This window comes from Falco naumanni, chromosome 5 (assembly GCF_017639655.2).
Source record: "Falco naumanni isolate bFalNau1 chromosome 5, bFalNau1.pat, whole genome shotgun sequence".
Classification (NCBI taxonomy): domain Eukaryota; kingdom Metazoa; phylum Chordata; class Aves; order Falconiformes; family Falconidae; genus Falco; species Falco naumanni.
Genome location: NC_054058.1, coordinates 19,643,757 through 19,670,363, shown reverse-complemented (window position 1 = coordinate 19,670,363; position 26,607 = coordinate 19,643,757). Strand labels below are relative to the sequence as shown.

The following is a 26,607-nucleotide window of genomic DNA, read 5'->3' as shown; positions in this document are numbered from 1 at the left end:
AAAAAAAAAAAGCAAAAAGGCTGTGAGATGGAAACAAAACCTACAGTGATCTTACCAGACATGTTTTCTCCCATTGTGAAGGTACATCATGAGGGCTGTCAATGAAATACCACACCTGAAGTATTTTTAGAGACTCTTTTTCCTAGTAATGACTGTTAGAAGCATCCTTATTTAAGGTTCTTTCTGAAGTAAGATATCTGTGGAAAGCTGCGAATTTGCAAGTTTTCAGTACTGTATTTCAAGGCTTACTGGAGGTTCCTTAAACAGGAAGAAAATCTATATACATGTGGTATAAATGCATTGTCATTAGGATTAAAATACCCCTACAAACACAGTAACAAAAAAAAATTAAAGAAACTTAAACACCTAACACTTTATTGCATCAGCTCAGAGTAATTTTACTCAAACCCAATACTGAGATGTGCTGCAAAATTAATATACCACTTTCTTTTTTTTGCATTACATTTTGATTGTTTAATTTGTTCAAGCCAAATCCCAGAGACATTGCGCAGTTCTTGATCAGAGGGTGCTCACCAACGGCCCCGGGGCTCTCACCTGAGCATGGGCCATGGGACCTAGCCTGGAACAAGGAGCTCTGGCCATGAACCACACAGCAAAGGCTGTCAGAGCAACTGGGCAAGTGTAACTCGATTTGCTATTTAGAGCTGTAGGACTATATACAAAGCAGGATTACCTGAAATAGTCAGTGAAAAATGGAAAAGCAGCTTACTGTGGATATCTTCTTTTTAATTTTTCAATCATAATCAAACATGACACTTGAAAAATTTTGGCTAGTCCTACTGTTGGTCTAGAAAAGGACTGAAAGCAAGAGAATGGGAGAATTCCCCAAAATTTTGAAAACCTTTCCTCTCTACTGTTTCAGATGAGGAAAGGAAAAGGATAGGGTAAAGCCAATTAAAATTCAATGTTTCAAAAATATTTTTTGAACCCCCAAAATGTAAACTAGCAGTTGAAGCCAGTAATTAGACACCTGTTGTGTTTAGAAAAACTGAAGCATTGGCAAAGTTATGAAAAGACCGTTTCTTTCTCACATACAAGTTTCCTCACTCTCCTCTGAGATTCTTGCACCAGGAAGAATTTCTTTTTTGTTGTCAGTAGCTGATTCTTTGCTGGTTGGTCTTTCTATATTCTTAGTATCTGTCATCTCTTTGCCATCTGGTTTGAAGCGTTTTGTTATTAAAACACAGAGTACTATGTATAAAAGACAGCATCCTGCCCGTAGTCCTGCAATGAGGCCAAGATAGACATTTCTAGAAAACAAAAAGGTGAAAAAATATGTTTATGTCAACAAAACCTGCCAATTCTGAGTGGAACCAAGTAAGATATCAAATACACTTTGGCAAAACCATCTGTTCTAAGCCAGGTATTGCTCTACGTTTTAAGGGATAACAGACAGAAAGCAAACAATCTCATGGTATTTAGCCCCAGGCAGGTTCTAATCTGGTCCTATACTCCTAGCAGAAAAGCTTCCTGTCTGAAGAGTTCTCCTGTTCAGCAGGCTGTATTGTAGGGCTGGGACAGGAGGAGCTGTACCAGCCAGGGTTTTTTGTCTGTTGTCTCAGCCTTTCCCCAGCCCCCCACTGGCAGCACTCAGTGGTCCTGGCTGCAGCTCTCCATGCACCACCAGTCACTTGGATCCCCTCCTCAAGTGGATTTTGTGACATGTCTTATACATTACGAAGCATAGAAATGACAGATGAGGAAAAGCATCTTCAGTGCTACACTTACTCCATGGTTTTTTTCCATTTTCCCACAAAACCAAAGCATCACGGAGTTATTCAGTGCACTAAGGCTTCAGTAAAGGAACTCATTCTGGCGATGTAAGACTGTACTGCAATGTCATATTTCAAATTGAATAAAATTATTTGGCTTATTTGATCTATTAAGGGTTAGTAAAAATAAGGAGTTTTGGTGATTTTAGTATCCTAATCAGAGTATTGACAAGTATACCTTGGTCCTTGGTGACCAAAGCTGCCTCAGAAGTCAAATTCCCAACCCCTTGCCAGAGGTTTTGGCTTACCTGAATGCTTTCGTATCATATACCCGGCAAGATCCAGATCCCCCACAGTTCTTTGTCCCCCATTTCAAGCAGGTCTCATCTATCAAGGCACCAAAGTAAATAGGAGCTGGGAGTCCTCCTGCAAAAAAAAATTCTTATTACATCATCTCAGACATGAAGATCTCAGCATTTAATGCCACGGCAAAGAAATGAGGAAATGGATCTCAGGGTTTCTGAATTGCAGATGCATAAAATGGGACTGAGCATCCAGCTCCAGCTTTGAGATTCCAAGATTTGTTAAAATATTTAAATAAGTACCTAAAGGTAGCTGAAAGGATGGAAGATTATAGCATTATTATATTCAGTGAAGAAAATGTTAGTAATTCTACTTTAATAGCATTTTTTTTTTAGATTTATAACTTTTGTTGTTTAAAGAAATAATATAACCAACATTTCTTTTTCAGTCTCCTGTGTGGAATTATGTGCCATGACGTATTAATATTTAATGTATACTAATGTATCTATTCAAGTATTACACAACAGTTTGCCATTAAAAATGGTTAGCTGAGTACAAAGGGCTGAAATTAAGTACTTGCTCAAAACCAACTAGGTAATAAGTGTATCTTACTTCTGTAGTACAGGAAGAATTCCTTTTAGACAGTCATAATGCTTTAATATAATTAGCAAGCTGTTTCAGGGGTAATGTGCAGTTTTGTGAAGAAAACTATTTCATAAAAGCACAATATAGATTCTCCACAGCATTCAGCTGAAATATGGAGATTAGGAGAGACATCCAAATGATTACTTGGGCTTGTCTGCGTGGGGAAGATATAAAAAAATCAGCAAACAAGTGAAGATAAGGCAAGTTTGCTCGAGGCAGAACAGACTACATGTCCGAAGACTTGAATGATTATTTATTGCAGATAAACACAAGAAAGAAAATAATAGGCAGAGTACATGGTAGCTCTAAGTGAAAAATGGTCAGCAAAAGGGAACACAGTTGTTAAAGATACCCAGATTGATCAAGCTCAGGTAGTTGTGTCCGTGAATCAAACCCCAAAAATTATGATGAAATTTCCTTCCTCTCCCCGATTCCTTTGCTGCATAGGAAAAATTCTGAAGAGATAACCATACTATATAATTACATACCAGGAAACATGTAGTAACCTCCTCCAAACATTTTGAAATGCATAGTCTGATTACAAAGAAGAAGAAAATTTCTTTTATTCTCATCTGAAGCAAGGACATTGCACTGGCATGCTTTGGACTATCTCTTTGACTACATACTTGAATCCCACAAAGAAAGGAAGTTTTACCTAGTACTCTACCACCTAAAGTTTCAATCCCAACAGCAAAGGATTTCAGGTCTGGTGAAACAGATCTAAAAAGGAAACAAAAATAGTACAATAGAACAATAGAACAACGTAGCTATATTCATGCTGTGAAAATCTGCACATGCCCCATTGCAAGAGCACTGTGGTTTACCTAGCATAGCTCAGTTAAACCCTAACTAAAAAAAATTCACCACAGTTAAAGTTCAGATGTGGAGCCTCCTTCCATTAACAACGGATGAGGTCTCATTGAAATACATGGGATAATCTACAGAAACTGATCTTGAACCAAAGAGAACTGATTGTAAACTCTTTTGGGAGAAGATGCACAGGCAAATTAGAGTGAGCCAACTAGAAGTAGGCAGCTCATGTCCATAAGTTAAGCTCCAAGAATCAACCTTGCTTTAGAAGGGGCTGTATTGTGCCGTGGTGAACAGAGGGAACAAGGGTGTGCAATCTTTACTAGCTACATGCAGGTAAAACCCACCTCTGCCTTTAGTGTTCTGCAGAGGCACAGTGAATGTGAGTTACCTGGCTACAAAATCACCTCATTCCTACTAGTGGAGAAACAGTCTGTGCCCATCAGATGAATTGGAAGAGCTGATAAAAAGCAGAGGGGAGTGCTGAGCTGGCACAGGAGCAGGGGGGAGACTTGCTATGGCCAGCCCATTTCCTGAACTGTTTGTGCATCGGTGTATTGTCTTTTCAGCATTAACATGAAAGGCTTGTCATTATACACATCACTGTTCTGAAAACTGCCCAGCAAAGTTAGCCTTGCCCATAATCCAGGCATGCCATAAGAACAGCGGCACTTAGAAAATATTTCAGAAGAACCAGCAGCTTATCCAAGAGAGTTATCTAGTCATGTGCACTGCCTACTGAAGATTGCAATTCATCTGCGAGCACGAGTGGAAAGAAACTTCCACGCGAAAGGCACAGAACATTGCCTTTTCTTCCAAGTGTAAAACAGCAGCGCTGCTTTACAACCAAAGTAATTAAAACAAAAATATTGCTGACATAGTTCTGTTTATACCAGCTTGACAAAAAATAGGAATATCAGACTTCTCACAACACAGAAAACATTGTGAGGCAACAAGGCAACAAAGGTGAAAGTTTTTCTCCTGAGTAATGTGAACAACACAGTCACCTTCGATATGGGTTAGCACCACATCTTATTTCGAGTTCATCGCTCTCTTAAAAACACCCCCGTCAATGGAAGTGAAAACTAATGTTCAGGATCAGCATAAGGCCCATTTACTTCATTACCAAAGTACCTACTCAGCCTCAAATTAGAGTTAAATTGGTGGGCAGGCATTTTGCTTTCTGTGCCTCTGAACAGAGCTGGATTGCAGAGTACAGGCAAAGACTCAGGGCCCCAGTTTGACCAGCATGCCATGCTTAACAATAGGAATTAAATGGTAGATACCATATTCTATTTCTCTTTCCCCAAGCTTTATGGTCAAGGTAAGGTAAAGTATTTCACCTAAACATAATCATGTATGTAGGAGTGCCTCCTAAGCCTAAAATAAATGCACATGCAGTCTGTAATGCTAAAAAATAGGGAAATGCTTTGGTACAGCTTTCTCTTTGGCATTGTCCCAGAACTGCAGAGGAATTGCCAAGCCCATGCTCTTGTGCTTCCACACAGCTGCAATTGTGAAACACCTGAAAGGAGATGAGAAGAATAATTTATTTAATCAGAATTAATTTAATCAGAATTCAGCTCACAAGACTATTTTAGTAGCTAGATTTCTCGCTCCCTGTAACAGGCGGGCTCTTGTTTACACTGAAAGAACCTCCCTAATCATCTCCACAGACTGATGGCCAAGTTCATTGGTATGCTCCAGCCACTCTGAGCTGCTCCAGAGTCACAAAGCAACTGTGATTCTAGTTTCAGCCATGCCATTGCTAGGACAAAAGGTGCTCTGCGTATGCTTAAAATGGGTCAAAGCTATAAAATTCAGCCATTCTGTTCAGGAGTCCTCTGAAGTAGATGAGTAACAATAAAAAATATATATGTGGATCCAGAAATGCAAACATGTGTATCTACCATTATGTATCTAAAACAGCATTTGGTTCTGGATTGAGAGCAGGCTGTTTCATAGCCTTTGAATTTAGCAGGAGACATGGGTTTGAAAACCAATTTCCCTGAAGTGAAGCACGAGAATGTTGATGGGATATATGGATAGAAGCCTGGAAGTGTTGTTTGTCTTTTTCACTATTGTTGCATGAACACAATTCTGCTTCTGCCAGAAGACACGACCATCTGCACACACTTTTTGAAACCTACTGTTTTTAATGGTCTTGCCCAGGTAGGAGCGCTTGAAGTCCTAGAAATGGCTTTGCTGATGATACACTGAACAAAATGGCCAGATGCATATTTACAGAACCTATTGGCTGTACAGTTTAGTGCTATGACTTGCTTTCCTGAGCTAAGGCAGCTCAGGAAAGCGGGCAATTCCAGTATGATCTGCAACAGTTTGCAAAACCAGCACTCACAATTTTATACAGGTCTGCTGCACGTGAGTTAACACCACAGGACTTTGCTAGTATAACAACAGGACTAGTAAAGGTCTTCTAAAGCAAACCCCTCTTGGCTGTGTTGTACCTACACAGTAAAAGATCTACTGAGAAACTTAAAGCTGAATTTATGGTCATCTTGCTAAGAAGCAAATAAACTTTAAGAAAATCTAAATTAAATTTTAAAACAAAAGCATTCAAGAAATGTAAGTTCAGAGTCTGAGGTTTTAATGTCTTTCCTGAATAGCTCATTTACCTCATGCCAGCTCTTTTAAAAACCCTCCCTGCAACCTTGTACTCAGTTTCTACGAGGTTAAAACATATAGAAGGGATGATTGTGTCTACAGCATTTCTTAATCACAAAGCCAAAAAATTAATAGATGGAGAAATCTAGCTGCTACATCTATAATCATAAAATCATAGAATAGTTTGAGTTGGAAGGGACCTTTAAAGGTCACCTAGTCCAACCCCCCCTGCAATAGCAGAGACATCTTCAACTAGATCAGGTTGCTCGGAGCCCAGTTCAACCTGACCGTGAATGTTTCCTGGGATGGGGCATCTACCACCTCTTCAGGCAACCTGTTCGAGTGTTTCACCATCCTCACCGTAAAAAAAGTCCTCCTTATACTAGTCTAAATCTACCCTCTTTTAGTTTAAAACCATTATCCCTTGTTCTACCACAACAGGCCTTACTAAATAATCATCTATCCACCTATATATTTACCATATTCTTTCCCATCCCAGTTGATGATTTACATCCCGCAAAGCAGGCTGTCATGTAAGTGATCCCATCAGCCCCACATACAGGGTCCCACTGATCCAGCTTGCAGCTGCAGTCAGCATTGCAACTGGCCTTGAAGCTGTTTTTGGGGAAGGAAAGATGCTTTAATCTGGAGTAAAACAGAAAGAAATTAACAAATTATTTAGTCAAATTATATAGTTAAGCAAAATATCAGTGAGTAGGCAGGAAAAACATGGAAAAAGTGAAGCAATAAACATGAACGGGTATCTGCTACTAACCAACGGACTGTGAAGTTGTCAAAGGGAGACTAAGCTAATTTCAGCTAAACCAAAGCTCTCCTGAGATTTTTCATAAAGCATTACCATTTTGATCAATTGTTGCTGAAAAGGCACTCACAAACTAGGTATTCTTGGCTGAGAGGGAATATTTGGTATCACTTTTTCACTTGAAAACTCAAGCCAAGAAAAAGAAATTCATACCTAGAATCTCTTATCACCTGCAGACTGGCCATGCTTTTGCTTAGTATTAGCTGTCATACCATATCTGGGTGCCAGAAGTGGTGATGTAAAACTACATAAAACTACAGTAGCAATTAGTCTTGACATTTTTTTCACTGGATCAGAGCCGCTTAGTGGAAACTAAAGTTGCAGGAGTCTGAGTGAGAAGTGCTGCTTCTGTCTAAGCTCAGACCACACTCAGCAGCAGCAGCAGCCCTGCACCTGGGATGGGCTTGTTCCCCATTTCTTATCAGATCTCATTCCTTGTTGTATATTATCAAGGACTTTCATAGCTTCCACTTTTACCAACATTTCTGTAAGAAACATCAAAATCAGGCCCCAAGGAGTTAATCTAAGTGGATGACAACTAGAACTGAGAATTTACAAAGTGGACAGCAATGCTGAGGGCATGGTAGCAGGGCTCAGTTTTCAGAAAGTGTTAGGAGTCCACCACCGACAAATCACCCCGGCTCTGAAGTCACTCACATGATAAAGGAAAAATTGTTCAGGATTTGCCTTTTCTTCCTCTTTACGCCTCAATCCAAAACCCACCTCAAGGGGGTTAGATTTCCCCTAAGTCTTTTAGAGGGGAAAATAACTCGGGGGGGTTTAGCCTTCGTTAGGCTGTTGCTCATCTTCAGACTACAAATTGCTGAATAGGTAAAACAGTATGTCAGTGGCTTAACCGGAGCAATCCTAGCACACACTAAATTGTCCAGTCTCCGTTCTCCTGGAGAAACTGTAATTGCCCTTTCAGTATTTGCTGTTCTGATGTTTCTGCTTATTTTTAATTCGCTTTACAGCATGATACTGTTGCACTCAGCCAGAGTTCTCTCTGCTGTGAAGTCCTCTGACATCTTTTATGTAACTAACCAGAAACTGAACTGGGTGTCAGGTTTGCCAAGACAACTTAGATATTTCCCTGGACATAGGCTCAGTTTCAAAAAACACAGGAGTGCGTTTCTGTCTGAATTGAAAATCTAGCAAGCCCTGCTGGATTCAGTTTAATCCTTTAAAATCCCTTGAAATTTGTTGGATCAGACTGAGCTAAATTTAAACAGTAGGCAATTGTGGCAGGCTGCTAGAGTCAGAGAAATGTTCTCAGGAAAGCACGACCATGGTCCTGGTAAGGGAGGTGGAACGCCTGGCTGGGCAGCACACACTCCTGACATGAACAATTTCCACCTCCCAGCTGAGAAAATGGACACAGGCAGGTCAGCAGCTCCAGATACCCAGGGAGGTTGGTAATGCCCCACGCAGGCTGATAACTACTGATCTAGAGGATGGTCCCTTCTAGAGTCAAAGCCATTGAGGGACTACGGGGAAGACACTTCCAACATTTTTTTTTATATCCCACTCCCTACACGGTAGGAGGAGACAGGCTTTAAGTTGAAGCTTTGAAATAGAATATAAGAATTTAATTTGCCTGTGATTAATTTCATCTTAATTAGTAATTTGCAAGAATGTAGAGGTATATTGTCATCAATATGCCAATTGCCAGCAATAAACAATTTAGAAAAAGAAACGTCCACTTAAAACAAAATTTGAAGAACAAAACTGGGATATTCTGCCCTTCCCCAACACCAGGTATCATTTCAGCCTGACAAGTCTATCTCAAAACCTTGTATTTTCTTGTGTGTATCACCGACAAGGGAGTTGTAAAATGATATAATCTCAGTAGCTCCACTCTAGCTGAAACCACACTGATTCACACTAGCAGATGACCTAATACAGGTCAATTTCTACAAAAAAATTGTTGTCTTTAAACAGACACATATATTAATTTTTTATGCAAAAGGGTTTAGAATTATGCTACAGCAAATCAACAGAGAAGATATGTTTCAGAACTCATACAAACTCAAACCAAGAAGTTTTCTAGAATAGAAGGTTTGTAGCCCAAATGAGATTAAAACCCCCGATTGTTTGTGTGAGGAGGGGAATACAGGTGCGTGCACCATGTTCTGCATGGGGCAGGAAGCAACCATAAAACATGACACAACCAAGGGGATACAAACCCAGAGTAGGGCACTGTCAAACCAGCCACCTGGAGCACCTCACAACTGCATATAAAGTAGAAAAGGTTTAACAAATAGGCTGCTATAAAAGTGATGCATGCAAACTTTGCCATTTTAGTTATGTGGAGTTTGAATTTCTTGATCAGAAAGCCTCCTAAAAACATCCCCAGGATTGTGATGGGTAAAAGTATCACACCTGCAAATAGAAGGTAATGAAATGTTAACCTCTGTCACTTGCATTGACACTTTTTAGAATAAATATCTGGTTTTAGTAGTTTCCAAAATATCAAATACTGACCTATTTTCAGACTTATCCTTGAAGGTTCTGACTTTCTATTACTATTAAGTAATTTTACTTACTTCTTCATTATCTTTCAAGTCATGTTATGGCTTTAAAAAGCTTAATGCCTCAATATTCCCTGCCTTTTTACTGTACTGTTTTTTGTATGTATACAGATATAATCAAATCTATACAAGTGCCTGTTAGAAACTGGAGTAAATGAGATAGATGTCTTAGCTCATGAGGTTTTCTTGATCTAAAATCAAACATTAAACTTTCTGAAAGTTACAAAAAAAATAATTCTCCAAAACAGAACATGAAAGGAAGCAATGTCTGGTTTTGCATTGGATTCCACTTTGCTCTGAGAGTGAATAACAGAAAGATTTGCATTTAGATTTAATCTCTTCAGCATTTCACAGACTCCAGCCCTAATATTTACATTCTAAATTGAGACCTTTTACAAGGTATTATTGTGAGCAGTTTGCCTTTCTCTGTGTGTTTGTTTGTTTGTTTGGGGTTTTTTCCTGCCTCCAAAAAAAGAGGAAAAAGTAAGTTATTCCCCCATTTGTACCTGATCCGAAGCAAAGCAGCATGCCTTCAGATTAAAGTACTGGAATAACAATTCTACAATGACCTCAAACATGCTGCTTTTCTTGCCAGGTTATGAGACCATATTAATCACAGTAAGATTAATATAGTTTCAACATTCTTTTTTTTGTAGAACATTACAAAGAACTTATTTTGAGAGAACTGGTAAATAGAAAAAGAGCTTTGAGCTCAATGAAATTACTCAGAATTTTATATTTTGGTTTCTTATTGCTTATAAAATTTGTATTTGTAAACAAAATGGAACATTTATACCATAATGTTATTCTGACAAGGAAAAATCACACATTTCATTAGACATGTTCTAAATTAAATGGTTTTTTTCTTTTAGTTGTTACGTATTGCAGTTTATGTGTTGGTTTTGTTCAAGAAAACAGACACATTCATAACCCAAATCTCACTGAGAAAAACTTCAGCCAAAAAATATCCACCCAGTTCTAATAATCCTCTAGCTCACTAATTAGGAACACTGGGAAAATTAACACTAAAATCAACATCCATTTTCAAAATATGGTAGGAAAACTAGTAAACCACTACATACTTTTCTTTAACCAAAAAAGTTCACAGAAGCACCTTCTGTGATTCTAAAAGGAATCAAAATAACAAAGAAAAGCTTCCTTTTTGACACTGGGATTTAAAAAGACAGGTACCTACCAATTAGAAAGATGGCTCTTGCCACTGATACATTAAATTGCTGCTCCATAAACTTTGTTTCATAGGTTATCAACCCAACAAGAGAATTGTACTGCAGAATAGTGAGGAAGATGTACACCAGGAAAACTGGATTTCCAAACAGCTTCTTTAGAGCTGGGAAGAAATCTGCAATGGAGAGGTATATGCTATACACCCTGCTAAACACAGAGAAGAGTTGTTTTGACATCCTTTGGATAACAAAACTAACTTTGATTTAATTACTGGCTGATATTGCAGGTTATAGTTCTTTGCCTATGAAAACACATGCTTGCTCAAGGGGGAGTTTTCTTCATTGCCAACACATGACTTACAGGAGCAGCAAGGTTGAATGGCACTGTGGATGCTGAACTGGAAATCAGAAATGCTAGATTAGCTCACGTGTGACACAGGACTATTAATCAAAGGCACTAAGGCTTGCAACACTGATTTTCAGTGTCTGTATAGGGCAGTGTTCCCAGAGGATCACTGACTTTCTATAATGTACCAAGTGAAAAGTTTGGTGTCTAAAGCAGGAGCCTCCACAAACCACACAGGAGTCCCACATGAAGCTGATATTCAGAGAAAGGAAGCACCTGACCTAAAAAAAAAGGCTGGAACCTTTCCTGACACCCTTGATTAGAGTATCTAAGTCCATGAAATTAAAGTGAAGACAAAACCTGCATTTAGCTTGCAGGCTGGCTGTTGGCACACGTGCCTAAAAGATGACGGTTCAAAACACATCTGCCATAGCCACTAAGGGGTGTACATGCATGCATACATATGAATAAAGCCTGAGGGAGTCCAGCAATGGGTAGTTGGGTCTGATATTTCCTGTATGAGGTTAATTTAGCATCACTGAACTCATATACAGGAGCTACGAATCCATTAAAATCTCTCCCCCAGCTGATCCAGTACTTGGAAGCAGTTTCCCTCCCACATGTTGACCTCAGTGAAGCAGTAACCTGTTACCTGTGGACTGGTCATTAATGAAGGATGGGATGCTTTCCCCCTTCTTCCTTCATAATCATAGGATTGTAGCTGTAACACATCATATGACAACTACTGTGCTGAACTAAGATTCTCTGCTGCTCAAAGCAACAGCATGAGCTTTTTCCAGCTGCCTGACATGAGAGGACTGAAACACACCCTTAGCATGTAATTCTAATACTAAAAATTAAAAAGAGGATTTTTGTTCATCATTTGCTCTGCAAAAATGTGCATTTTTCTGAGGGTTGTGCAAATCCGTGCTCAGCTCGGAATGAACCCATGACAGAGAGTTCACATGCAAACATTTGGGCAACAATCTTTCACCTTTTACTGCCTCTGAGAACTTTAACTGCGGCTGAGCTGGGGGGTCTGTTTTACAGTGATCTCCTTGAATAGATATATGATTTATCTTCAGGTTTTCTTTCTCTCCTTCTTTTGGTAAGGAGTAAGGCAAAAACCAGAAAGGCAATGAAGCAACAAAGTTGACTGCTCCACAGAGAAGCAACCCAAGCCACCAGGCACCAACCCAACGGGTATCCTTAGGATTTATGCTGATGGTATCTATAAAATACAAAAGACAGGAAAATAGATTAAATATCATGCAGAGCACTTAAATCTACTCTAGCTATCCTTATATGCATTGTTTAAAGACCAGAACAGAGGTGATTTATGTTTCATATGAGGAATTGAAATGTAGCTAGTATCAGATCAGTCCCGTGCAGTCAAAAATAGATCTCTCCATTTAGAGCCATGGAGATTTCCTTGCCACAATCTTCCAGCACTTTCTATAGGAATCAGTGACAGCAAGAGAGCCCTTCACCATCCAAAAATAATTTCCCTTTCTCAATTTCCTCACTGTCCCCTCTTCCTTTCATTCCCAAACTCAACAGTTTTTCCTTGAAGTTCCTCAATTTTTCCCTGGGATTAGACTTTGCTGCATGATTTTTAAGAGAACATAATTTTTGCCAAGTGTTGAGAGTGCCCATGAGCAAAGGCCTTTCGCTGTTCCCTCAGCGTCGGGACGGCCTCTCATTCGCTCGTTTGTTCTCAGCTGTGCAGCAAGGGTGTAACAAGCATGTGCACAAGCATAAAGAGGTGCAAAATTTTTCTTCAGTGGGGACAGGCATCTTGTATCAAGGGCAATCACACTACAATGCTGCATATATTAAAATGTAAATAACACCAGCTTTTGAGTAGGAAAAGTTTTCTAGAGAGCTCCCCTTTTTGATGTAGTATACTGGGAAGGTGCTTCTTGGCACACGGGTGCCCGTATCCAGCCATCTTCGCAGTTAGTGCACCACCCCACGGTCTCTTACCAATGTCCACAACACCAATGTCAACCCAGAGGCTGGCACAGAAGGACCCAAGCAGGAAGCCCAGGGTCGGCCCAAACATGCCGGAGGACCTCACCAGGCCTGTAAGAGAAGGGAGGCAGCACAGGAGAGTGAGAACAATGCTGCACAGAGAAACACATCTTCTTCTCTGAGGGCAAGGAAAGGAAAGAGGAAGGACAAGACAGAAGAGGCGCACAGGCCATTAGGGGATGTCTACTGGCAAGTTTCTGAACAGCAAGAAGATAATCCATAAACTGCCAACACGCTAGCTGCGTTGTGGAAGCGGGCTCCTTCACCTGCACAGGGCTTTGTTGATGCATGGTCTCATGTGGACCCCCACAAGAATTTCATTGCAAGATTGGTGTCTTGGAAGAAATAGGAAGAAAGACAATAACATTGCAATGATTTTTATCCCTCCTCCTACCTACTTCTCTCCTCAGATGTTTGTAGTTGCGTTGTTCAGCTTGTGGTGATTAACAAACGAACATACAACTCTAGACCCGTTGGATCTATCATAGGCCTACCTGCAGCTCTTTTTACAGCTTGCATGATGTTCTGTGATTGTAGAAGTCAGGAAATTTTCCTGTAGTATGCATTCAGGTCCCTAGTTTAATTGTCAGTAGCAATAGTTGATCTGACGATGTGCGTATAAGAAGGCATCTTTGCGTTTTGGAGTCACATTAGGATGACAGGGACAATAAAAGTGAGCGGACATGGAATTAGGTACAGGACCCTGAGAATATTTTCAGTAGGCAACAAGGAGATATAAGCATCCCTGTGTGTAATCAAAGTTCATTAGAAAGAATCTTTTTGGATTCAGAATGAACAAATCAGCTAACTGTTGTGTTAATACATATTTATGCAGCTGTAAAAAGAATCAAGAAATCTAGTGACCAGGTAATGACCTCTTTGAAACCAGCTTTCAGTTTTGCTGCTGGCCTCACTGAGGCTTCCATTTTCTGCTCTGTCTTTACTTATAAAGGAGATAACACGGGATCACAAGAAAGTGGGATGGCCCTAGAGGCAAATAATAAGCTGTGAAGGCTAGTAGAAACCTAGGAAACTGGGACTGCATTTTGCTGACAGGGTATGTAGATACAGTGAATTTTGATTTTGGTGACTGCTGTTGGCAATCAACTTAAAATAAAATACCCTCAAAATAATTCAAACACAGGTCCTCACGTTCCCTTGTCACTTGCGTTGATCCGTTGAAGTTTAGTTGTAATGGGGTAAAAGTTTCAAAAAAAGGTCAGTGATTTGGATTTCTGAATTCCAGCATGGAACTGCCACCTAGGAGCTGTTCAAAATTGCAGAAGGCTTAATTCTCTTTGAAAAAATTGAATTCTTGACCAAGTGCTTGTCTGTTCTTGCCTACATTCAGCACTATGCTCTGTAAATACTACTGTGTTTTTCTACTGCACAGATTTTTCTCCTGTTGGTTTTGCAAAGTGTCTTCTGAGTATAGTGCTTGCTCCGCTTATGATCAAGCACTACTGTAACAAACTCCTACAGCAAAATTTAATCATACAATTTTTTGTCTTTGCTTCATTGCTCCAATTGCATATTACTTTCACTTAGTTTTCTCATTTTATTTCATTAGTCTTTTAGACTAAATTCTGATGCTTCCAAAATGACTGACTTCTAGAGAGTCAGGATTTTGACACTAGAAGACAGGAATTAGCTCTTTATGTTTATTTATCAGTGAGTCTAAAGTAGAACTTACTACTCAAAACTAGACAAGCTCATCTCCAAAGTTCAAATACTCAGTGGCAAATTTCAAAAATAAACACATAAAAACCAGCACACCCATACCAATGGCCTTGTGTAGTCTATGCAGTATATTTCTTTAAGCTATTAGATAAGCTATTCGATAAGCTAAGAACCATAAGGCAATAACTTTGCATATGTATAGTTTTTAAATTAAATTTCACACTTGTATACCCTTCAAATTCAAGAATGACTTCACTAAGATAATATGCTTGTATTGTGATAAAACAAAACCAAATAAGTTCACTGTGATATTTTCTCAACATATTTTTCCTTCATAATATTTCTTCGTTGTAATTAATGAACAGACTAAATAAACCACAAAGCAAAAATCATACACGCTTGTCAGTTAATCAGCTGCTGCATATTGAACATAGCTCAGCCAAGCCCTTGTATTGATGAGTAATTCGGCATACCATAACAGGTATTAAAATTTCCAACATACGTTGGCTTCAGATATGTTTGTACTGAAGCCATGGGTTCAATAGATACAAGATTATATGCTAGTGCTCAACTCGATGAAATTTTATTCATTCAAAACTTCTTCTTTACTGAGAAACCCATGGAAGTTAAATACTCATTAAATATATTTAATTGTTTATTATACCTCTTACATGGTAAGTCTGATGGCTACTGCCATTAATCAGCCATGTCAACATTCAGTTTCAAAGCAAACCAGAAATTCTTAAAAATTGGCTGCTGAAATTATATTAGTATAGGTGCAACCCTCTTATGTTTGTTGGCAACACTTCTATAGGCACGTAAACAGAAGCTAAACATCTGAAGACCATAAAATAGCTAAATAAACTAGGCGCTTAGCATGGTGCAGCATTTATGGAATAACCTCTCAGTCAGAGCAGTTGGCCTCAAAGGTCACTCCACCAAGGTCCTCTCAGAACAAAGCAACCACTGAGATCCTGAGATTCCTGACCCTTGCCAAATGCCAATTGGATTTAGACACAGACTGAGATCATTATAACTTACAGTCATACTGAGTAGAGACCCTACACAGAATTACTTCTCAGGACTGTATATGGCGTACAGTGCATTGTACCACCTCAGGACTGTGTTGATGGCCTGGTAGAACTAAGTAAATTAAAAAGGTTCTTTAAAACTCAGTCTGAAATCTATAGAATTTCCTGAAAACAAATCAATTTCCTGTCTTACAGAGTTCTACAGAAAAGCTACAGTCCTCTACTAAATTCCGTAAAGCATCTTAACAAAACCACTAATTTTACTTTTCTGTTCCTTCCTATGGCCACTCTGGTTTTATTGCTGTAAATTGTCATTTGCACTATAACTCTGCCAAAAATAGTTAAAAGGATTATATTAACACTCCATAAAAAGCTGTGTCTGCCTCAAAATAATTTACGTTCTTGCTCAACAAAACATCTAAGGGCAGGAGAAAAAGGAGAGACAAGAAGGTGACACTTCTTGCTCAGACTCAAATAATGAGATCAATGGTCAAAATTCATCAGCAAGGCTTGACTTTTTCATTATAGGACTTTTTTAATGTGTTTTACAAAAACACTAATCTTAAACTGATTCAGTCAATTGTTAAAAAAATCAGCTATAGAAAACAACTAAAACTGGTCAAGAAAAGGAGTTTCAGCTCTGTGGAAAAGACTATTTCAATATTTACTTTTTTTGCAAATTGGGTCAGTCCATCAAAATGGTGTAAGAGACTGAAAATGGCTTTTCAGACTGTTAAAATGCAACATTTTGATACTTGTAAACAAAATACTTCCTTTCACTTGCATGACCAAAACAAATTTTCATTTTGGTTGAATCCATACTATTCTCTGCGTCTATTTTATATTTTTAATCTCACTTCCCCAATAGCCTCCAACCTGTCACGATCTCTCCCAGACCAGATTCTGACAAGAAAATATTTCAGCTGGACTTTTTTGAATACCTTTAATTAGAAGCTCAGAGGTGATTTCAAATTCTTTGAATAACTGCTGAGTGGAACTTTTGTTTTTGTCAGGTCCCTTCACAATACTTCTGTTCTCTTCAGCCTGCAGGTTTCCTCATCCCCTAATGAAGGCATTTGAAATGACCTTACCCTGTGGCATTACATACTGAGCTCTTCCTGAAACTGTGTGTCTTACTGTCTTTATGACCAATTCAATTTCATCAAGTTTACTTCAGGCAGCAGTTCTGACCTCCCTCAGCCATGCAAATACTCCATGTTATTAAATCAGTTTGGCAAGAAATTAATTTGTTTGGGTGTAAGTCTTGGTGTTTGGGCAACAACCTATCTTCCATCAAAACAACAACAAAATTTCAGTTAGAAAGAATTTGTTACAACACCCTGGCAAAGTTTGTTTGTTCCTTTGGTAACTAGTGAATTTAAAAAACTTTCGTTAGGAAGTGTGCTGCATGTGAAATTTAAAAAGTCAAGTAGAAGCTTCTGAAACACGTTTACATTACTGTGATTACTTTACTGATCCTTACATTAAGGATCATTCTCTTATCTGTGCTAGTGATTAGAAATAATTTTATCCTCTGAAGCTGCAGTACTGAAGATGATATTACAGACAAGACAGATATGACTTCTCACTTTGGAGAAATGAGTATTTTGTTATGCTTCTCTTAATCACAGAGAAAACTGGCACATGTAGCAGCAGCCACTTGGGGAAAGCAAAAGGAGCACCTGGGAAATATCCTACAAAAAAAACCCCGTAAGATCTCTTTTGCATTGTTTTTTTTGTCTCTGTACAACTCAAAATTATCCAGAATAGAGCAGATGATAGATTTTCTTGGCTACAGGAATGTCAAAGAAAAGAATGTTTAGCATAAAACCCACTCATTTGCATATTACCTATGTAAAATGCTGAGTTTTCTTCTTTAGAAAAATCATCAATGTATGAAACACCCAGTGGCATAACTGGTGCTTCCCCAATTCCACGCAAAAGGTTCCCCATCAACACAAAGAGCCACAGATAGGAATTTGTTGTTTTCTCACATCCTGCAGGCCATAAACATTTACATTTCTGTGAACATAATTCTGACAATGCTTTATTGCAACAGAAAAATAACATAAAATATGGGGATTTGCAATCATTATAGCATGGGTTTGTATATACCATGGTTTCTAACAGGGGGTTTACTGCTTTCCAGTAAAAGAGAGCGTATAAAACGGGGACAAACAGAAGAAGGGAACCCAGCATCAGAGCTTTTGCTTACCAAAATTTTTCATTGTGCTGAGAGTTTCTGTAGCATCTGTGACTGGATGGCCCTGAGACGGTGCTGGGGAACAAGCTGATACACTTGTAGAGGAGTTGTCCACAGTAACAGTTATCCTTTCATAATTATAACTGGAAAAAAAACCTATATGAACTACAACTGACACATGAAAGACTGCTTTGCAGGAAGCGTGTATGAGCCTTGTGTTCATATATATTCATTCTTGTTAGATGCAGGCAAAGTGGAGAGGCAACCCATTTCCAGTGCTTTTGCTTAAAAAAAAGATAGGTATCTTCATACCTTTTTTCAAAACGCTCTGATCATTCTAACCCAAATATTTTCTTTAGCTTAAGAGTAAAAAAGCTGTTTCCAGGGCTTAAGAGATCATTCTTTAGAGTGAAGGACAGAGGCAGAGTCCATCCACATCCGTCTACATACAACAGTGTTGATGTTTTTCTATACTGGCACCAGTTTCTTACCTATGTGACAGACATGTAACATAGAGATTTCTGCGCTAGTTTTAGCCTATCTGTGTCTATAAAGAGACTAACACAGGCTGCAGAACACACGTGTTTGTCTGTATTTAGGCAGCCAGCTACTACAGCAACTCTGCTAAGCAAATTAAAACCAGCTTGAGTACATTTACGCTACATTGGTATAAATGGAGAGCAGATATTCCCTCTGACTGTGCAGTCAAAAGGTAACCTTTAATATTGTGATGGATGACAGTGAGGTCCCCACTGCCACTATGTTTTGTTCAGTGTTGTGGAGAATGGGTAATCTTCAGAACTCGGCCGTGAGCTTGGATTAAATCAGATACTTCCATAGTTCTGCATCTGGCCTGTGCTGTCTCCCACAGTGCAGGTTCCCAAGCAGAGCAAATGACTGTGGCCACTTCCCATATCATGGTCCTCACATACAATTCCTTTCATGCCCTCCTTTTCACAGGTATTGGTCTTGGAACTAAAGAAGATGCACAAATAAATTCTAATTTTTGAGGGGGAAAAGGGGGTTTATTTTCAACTACTATTCAGTAAGGATGCCAAAGGATTGTAGAGGTATGAACTGCTTCTAACAACAATGTAAGCACTAAAGCTTAGATGTAAAGGTGTATTTAGAAACTTAACTATCCCTGAATTCAGTGGAAATACATACAAACCTGCATAATTTTGAAGAGCTTAGCATGAATAGCCACCATGCAGAAAGCAACCTGTTCCATCAATATCTCAGTACAGTCCATTTAAGTATATATAAAAAAAAGGAGAACAGTTGAAAAAAACCCGTGTCTACATATATGTACACCGCAGGTGAAAACTTCAACCTGCTTTATCCCTAATTATGTATAAGTCCTGTAGAAACCTGAGGTTTCTGTCTTACTTAACTATAGAAAGAGGTAAGCTTTCAGAGAGGAAATCAGAAAGCCAATACTAAAAAATCCACCTATTAAAACCTTCCTGTTATCTGGAAGAAACTACTATTGTCAAGCTTTTAACTCAGGTGTAAGATTAAATAACACTTCATATGGTCAAATTTAATTAGTGCACAACGTGAAAACTCTGTATTTACCGTCCCATTAGGAACTGAGGCAACACTGACAAAAATGCTCCTAAAGACATGATGAGACATCCAACAGCAATTACTTTTGGTCGATGAACTCTTGGTCCAAGGTAGCTCACCAACACCATTACCATTAAGTTACCTGTATCAACAAGAGAGAGAACCAGTAAGATTACAAAAAGAGATATTTTTTTAAGGGGGAAAATATATTAAGAAGCAGTATTTATCCACTGTCAAAGAAAGTACACTTACCTATCTCAAAGCTGCCATCAATAATGCCAACAATTGATGATGAGATTTCAAATCTCCTTTCAATTTGACTAGACATGCTCTTCATGTAGCTTCCAGAAAATCCTTTGGCAAAAAAGGAAAAAGCTAGAGCTCCAAGAAATATCTGAAGAGAGAAAAGAATTGAGTTTGCAAAGAAACAATTTTTTCTTCATGGCTGGAACGCCTGAGCAACGTACTCAAGAAACACAAAAATCAAAGTTCTGCTTTCTAATTCTCTGTGCAGAGATTCTTCCTATTGTTTTCATTAAACCAGAAGATTTTACTTTCTCTTTCAGGGTGGCCTCCAAAGCCTCTTCTACTGCAAAGAAAAAGAAAGTTGACACTGATTGTGTGCACCTTCTACCTTTCTACCCCGTACTGTTTTAGCTGTTTCCCCCCTTAGGGAAAACTTTCAGCATAATGTTGTTCATTACTGGTACTATTATTATGGCATGTCTTGTTCCTCCTACTTGTCCTGTTCTAAAAAACATGGATAAAAAGATAAAGCTGCAGCTACCACTATGACTACAGCACACCTCTAAATGATTCATTAGTAAAATATGGCCTCACTTTTTAACTTCTCAACACATTTACTGACTGCTATGTGCTTGGAATCACAACCTAGAGCATCGTTTCTAACACATGTAGTGTCAAACAGTGTCATACAGAACTAACTAAATTTTGATAGAACTTCAAATTATCATTTTCAGTATTCCAGAGAAAATATGTTATGAGGGCTCCTTCCATACCTTTAACTTTGAACAATTATGGCACACGCTTTTGACAGGAACTGTGCTGCCATCGCTGTCCTGGAAGAGTGACTTGCCTTTAACTTCACCAGCAGTGTTTGGCCTGTCCATGGTTTTCCTCCCCCAGATCTGAAATATAGGTATTCCTGTTTGGAAAATATCACTATGATTAACTATTATTTGCATAAGAATAAAGGTTCCAATGTTTTTCAGCATACTAGACTGTGAGACATTATTTGAGATGCCTACACATTGACACCTTTTCTCAGGAAGGTTGTCAAACAGTGCTCAAAGTGTCTTTGTAATATGCTGAGGATTGATGCACCTGCTTTGTGGAGTCTGCTGTTTAAAATACTTCAGGAACTTCTTGGATAAATAGAAAATTTAGACGTAAATGGCTGACAGTTTTTAGAAATCTTTGCAGAGAAGGAAAGTCCCTAGGAAGCTGGAGGTTAAGAGGTTATGTCAGAGAATCACCATGCTTGAACCAATTCTTATATTCTCAATTTCCGCTTTCGATCACTGTTCCAGGCTAAATAGACCTTTGGTATGATCCAGTAGGCTTCTGCTATTCTATTATATTTATAAGGATTTTCTCTAACTGCATAATCTATGAATTTGCAGTAATACTGAACAGTAAGTACTCTGTACCATCCTGTCAACATTCCTAAAAACATTATTTATCGGATAAATGTTTGTAGAATCAGACCACAAATAACGACTGAGGAGAAATAGGGTAGAGAAGAGATATGACAGGTGAAGATGTTATTAGGGAAAAAGAGGGCACTGATTAAAAGAAACCAATAATTACTATCTTTAAGTCCACAAGTCTCCACAAGTTCCTGCAAGATAGATGATAAATATAGCTATTTCAATGCGACTGCCAAAGTTTTCCATTTAAAAATTGGCTCTGATATAACAAGTCATCTTAGTTATGTTGGTTGATGTAGACTGAGCTGATTGGGGAAACCAGCTAGTACAGAGAGATCTGGAATGATAACAAGTCAAAAAGAGCTATTGCCAAGTTCCTCTGTTGGAAAACAAGTGCAGTAGTACCGAAATCAATTAGTTAGCTTCAATATACACTGGCACATGTATTAGAGGAATATAGAGGAACATAAGTCAAGAAATTGGCCTGTAACATTTCTCCCTGCAAGACAGTGGGATCTTAGACATCCCTCTGGGAACTTCTGGAAGCTCCCCTCCTGCAGGCCCCAGGGGCCAGCTGACCCATGAGCAGAGGCCATTGAAGTGTTACAAAGGATTTCGACACCAGGGGTGGTAGTGCTGTGGCAGGGTCCTGGGCTAACCCACAATGGTCACTCTGTTCCTCTGGAGAGCTCAGTTCTCCTAAGCAAGATGTCCAGGAGCAACCTGGACTCCTAAGAAATGTCTACCCATGCCCAGAAAGGACAACACTCTCAGCAATCCAGCAGCCCCCCAAAAGTTACTCCTAATGATTGCAAACAAGCTCTAATGGTGAATAAAGAGATATAAAGCCTCATAAGCTCTCTACCTTAATTTTTTAGGTTTTAGTTCCAAATCCTACTCCAGTGGGATCCACCAAAAGTGACTATAAAAAGCAAACACATGTATATTTCAGTGATCCACATATGACATTTCTAAAGGGACCTAACCTTCCTTAGACCATCTTCAGCAGCTCTCAAATCAAAAAACACTGAAAAAAGAAGTTATAGATAATTAAATTATGGTACCCCAATATTTTCAGGATGGGAGTTGAAATACAGAGTTCTCTAAAACAAATACATTCTTTATTGATTTGTATTTTGCTGATGATTAACTTTGTGAAACATCTGACTGTTAAATAAACAGTATTTAAATGAGTGACGTGGTTTTCTTTTCACAATATTTAATGTTATGCTGCCACCCTAATAACCTACCTTAAACTTAAAAAAAGTGTTAAATTGTATAAATACTTCTCTTATGCATAATGAAACAACATTTTCCATAACAACTCTATAAAAATCTGAACTTTGGCAAACCAATGAATCATTGACATCAGTGGTATTTAAAATTAAATTAAGCAAGAAAAATAAGAAAAGACAATTTCTGACAACTTTTAAAATTAATTAATAGTAAAGAATAGGTTTTGTACAGTGGGATGTTTTATCACAGTGCTTATCCTTTAAAAAAATATCTAATTTGCAGATTTTTACCTTTGCACTTTACATAATCTCTTTCAAGTTTAGTGACACTGAGATGTACAAAAAGGCTAGTCTATCCTGCACTAGCACCTAACAATGAAACAAACAAACAAACAAACAAAATGGAAAGAAGCAGAAAGTTAGTGGAAGTGGGAAGAGACAGCAAGAGGCAGAGAGAGAAAACTTACTTTGTGTCACTGCGGTGTCAGACTGTTTCTTTCCCTGCCCTAGGGCTTTCAGGCTTGAAGCCAGTGCAACGTCACAGCAAAAGCGCTGCCTACTCCAACAAGTGGAGCACTCCACTGCATTTTTTTCAAACCTTGGATTTCCTTCTTGTAGTAACTGCAAAACTTTCCCACAATCACCGATACAAAAGCTTTGCAAAAGACAGCAGGTTTCTTGTGTTGTCATTACTTTGGCAGCCTACCTGCCAGCACACTAGTGGTGCCAGTCTCTGCCAGCAAGAACAACTTAATTTCTTTATTCTTTTTTTTGTTTGTTTCCTGAAGTCTAAACACTAAAGTTGCTTTAAGCACCTCTCCAAAGGGGACTTCCTACCATCCACCTAACAGCCATGGAATGGCTCACTTCACGTGCAACAGCCCCGAGAGAGCAGGCTCAGTTTTCCTAAGCATCTTACCTGCAGCCTCAGTAACTTGCACTTCTTGGTGCCTTTGACAAGGGTCAGCAGAGATACTAAGGAATGATTAGCTCCTCAGAGGGCATGAATTGCATACTGACATCTGTCAGTTTTTGGTACTTCTTTGGGACTTCTGTGTCACAATCCCAACACAGAAGTGCAAGTGGGCTACACCCTTGTGGAGACCTAAAAGAGAAGCGGATGGCCCCAGGAAATCACAGCCTCCCTTCAGACCCCCTGTCTATTATAAATCAGGATTATTTAACACCACAAACAGTCCCTGAAGGTGCCAGCAAGGAGATGTGAGATGACACAGCTGTCCCTCCAAGCCAGCTACACACTGGCCAAAAAAAAAAGAGTGAGCGTACTACCCACAGCTAGCCCAGCTCTCGCATCCTAACAAACCACGAGTATCAGCTCCCACATGTAACAAGGCAAATACAGAGTACAAATCTGCCTAATCTGTGTCTTTTCTAGAGGAGAACACTCCAGTACAAGCAACAATTCTGGCCCAGAAGTCATTCCAGGTATTATCAACAGAATCTCAAGTAATGGGGTTTGGTCATCTGGTTGCATGTAACTGCATGCGCTTTTGCAGAAACTTGAATTACAAAATCAGATTCATTCCTAATTAAAGGAACATTCTAGTGATTTCTAATTATAGAAAAAAAAAGTTTTATCACTCCAATAACTTCAGGACCCTTGGAAGGAAAAAGCATTGTCCCACCATCCCCTTACTTTCCAGTGGAAGATAAACTCCTGAAACGCCAACTTTGACAAAGTCTGTATGAAAAGCCTTGATAGCTTTTTCTGTATAAAAATACATTAATAGATTTGCTAAAGATTAAATTAACTCAATGAACTACATGGAAATGTATTACTTAGTCATGGAAGCTAAAAGAAACAATAAGCTTGCTGAGTCCATAAATATGCAAGTTCTCACTTTCCCCTGAAGCTTGATAGTTAACTGGAGACAGTCATTTTATCTGCCATATTCACAGATATTGGCATGTTGCTTAATAGATTTTTTCAAATTTTACTGATGATTATATATTCACTGATTTATTATGGTTTCAATTTATTGATTAATTGAGATATATTTATTTATTAAGGTTTATTATTATTTGATTATTATTACTTTATTTAAAGTTTCAATTTTTCTATTTTGCCAGCAGGACTCTCTGCTGTCACCAGATACTCAGTGAGCAAGTCAAAACCCAGCTCATTTCTACTATTCAGTAAGAATATATGCAATACAGAAAAATGTCATTTGCTGTAATTATTTTAAATGCAATGTTCCTACATTAATCTTTAAATCTAACTTCTTGATTAATTGATTTAGTTTTAACAGAAGAGAAGAATGTACATAATTGAAATTCACTTTCTCTTAAAAGAATTCAGAATACAGGAAATGCAATCAAACCTATTCTTCAGATAAAATGATCCATTCTCATACTTTTATTTAGGTGAAGAAGATCTAGCTTTGCCTAGTTCTTAATACCATAATTATTTTTAAAATCTTTAAAATGCTTAGATTAATTCACCAGAATATTATCAGAATAACTCATAATTTGCTTCATCTGATAATTTCAGATTTACATATACTACAGCCTGCATTTGGAGTGCTTTTAAGTATGATGATATTGCAAAGCTTGAGGAAAAACATATATGAGCATTAGCAATGGGTCCCCTATTTATCATTGCTCTCAGCTGTCAACGAGGTGGAAGAACAGAAGTCTGTTGGAAAGGTAACTGCAAGCCTTTTGTCTACCAGGAGAGGAGGCACAGTTCTCAAAATAAGACACTCAAAATAGATTTATTGAAGTGCTATTTTAAAGTCGAACACAAGGAAGTTTATGTATAGAGGGCATAGATTCTTGCAATTGTCACACACAGGTGGAAGGATCCACTTATAAGGCAGTACTGCATGGATTCGGTGCAGACACTTCCAGATGAGCCACTCAATCCATTTCTTTTTATAGTCAGAGGAGGGAAAATAAACATTTCCAAAGGTGTAAGCTGTCTGGTCGATTTTTGATACTTACTTTAGGTATAAGATGAAATGAACTCCAGATATGGCTGAGAAAGAAGGCTAGACAGCAATGTCTGCTTTTGACAATAGGAAGTCAGGAGAGATGAATCCCACCATAAACAGCTTCAGCGCTCCCATAAAAACAGTCTTCCATAGCTTTTGCAAAATAAGCACCCGTGCCTGTGAAAGCATTTGCTATCACACCTGAACGTGCAACTCAGTTGTGATAAGGCAGCTGCTAACAGATGAGAAAAAGGGCCCTTGCTGCGGAAGGGCAGTCCTAGGGAGGCAAGCCGCAGGAGCTGGATCCTGGCCAGCCCACCAGCACGCGCTGGCAGCGAGCAGCAGCAGCAGCACACATCAGTGCCTCTCCGCAAGCCATGGCGTGGGATGTTGTGTCAGCAACCAGCCTGACAACTGGCTGTACATCATCCTTGCCCACTGGGAACCTGTTCTGCAATGCCTGTGGTAACAGGGAAGCTCAAAAACAGGAGAGCAGGTCACCAACAAGGAAATGTTTGTTGTTACTGAAGTGTTGGGGCTTCCCGTGTAACCCAGCGCTGCCTGTCCACGGCAGGCTGGTAGCAGTAGGCACTCAGACGTGGGTGCAAAAGTGCCCTGCAAACGGCTCCACAAACAGCTCCAGGGGAGGGAGCTGCCTCCCAAGCCTGACTGGGTGCTCCACTGAGTAACACCACCAGCCACTGTCCCAAAGCAGGACACGGTGTCCCTGACGTGATGCGCCTATTGGCTGCACATCAACGCCCTTGGTGTGTTATGAACCGCATCGAACGGGTGCAAGATACTCTGTGGCTCATAACAAGTAAGGCCATTCAGCGTGAGCAGGCGTGCATTCCCATGCTCAGCCAGCTTGTTTCTCCTGGAGTTTATTTTGTGTGGCAGTCATTTCAGAAACTGCAGAAGTTTTAGGCTTGGCCTCCTGCCATGCAGAGTAAACCAGGTGGCAGCTCCTGCTCAGGAGACTGTCCGTTCGGAGCTGCATCTTGTTCATCAGCAGAGGAAACGTTGTGCAAGGGGAACCCGCTTGTCATCGCTTCCGTTGCGCTTGGTTGCACTGATTGAGCTTTACTGCCAAACAGAGCCTCAGCCCGAAGCGGCACAATCCCAAATGCCAAGCCAGCAGCCAAAAGATCACATGGTGATGTCGTGTCAGGGCTGATGTGGTTGCAAGACTAAGGCTCGGGGAGCTCAGTCCACAAGTCGTGGGTTTCCT

General features: G+C 39.2%; 1 protein-coding gene across 3 annotated transcripts; it reads right to left on the bottom strand.

The window, feature by feature from the left end:
* Positions 1 to 348: 348 nt before the first annotated feature.
* LOC121089177 (solute carrier organic anion transporter family member 1C1-like) lies at positions 349 to 22,979 on the bottom strand. Of its 3 annotated transcripts, none has more exons than XM_040596183.1 (16): positions 22,890 to 22,958; positions 22,714 to 22,791; positions 20,537 to 20,682; positions 19,770 to 19,911; positions 19,527 to 19,659; positions 17,961 to 18,091; positions 17,596 to 17,742; positions 12,987 to 13,085; positions 11,995 to 12,231; positions 10,666 to 10,830; positions 9,126 to 9,321; positions 6,596 to 6,761; positions 4,835 to 5,016; positions 3,337 to 3,401; positions 2,042 to 2,159; positions 349 to 1,271 (listed from the first exon to the last, which is right to left on the bottom strand). In XM_040596183.1, exons 3-16 carry the CDS (start codon positions 20,645 to 20,647, stop codon positions 1,049 to 1,051), a joined length of 2,115 nt encoding a protein of 704 aa, XP_040452117.1. In that variant the 5' UTR covers positions 20,648 to 20,682; positions 22,714 to 22,791; positions 22,890 to 22,958; the 3' UTR covers positions 349 to 1,048. The 3 variants fall into 3 exon arrangements, with proteins under 3 accessions (XP_040452117.1, XP_040452118.1, XP_040452115.1); XM_040596184.1 differs by lacking the exon at positions 22,714 to 22,791 and adding an exon at positions 22,053 to 22,109 and having other exon boundaries at positions 22,890 to 22,953; XM_040596181.1 differs by lacking the exon at positions 22,714 to 22,791 and having other exon boundaries at positions 22,890 to 22,979.
* Positions 22,980 to 26,607: the final 3,628 nt, after the last annotated feature.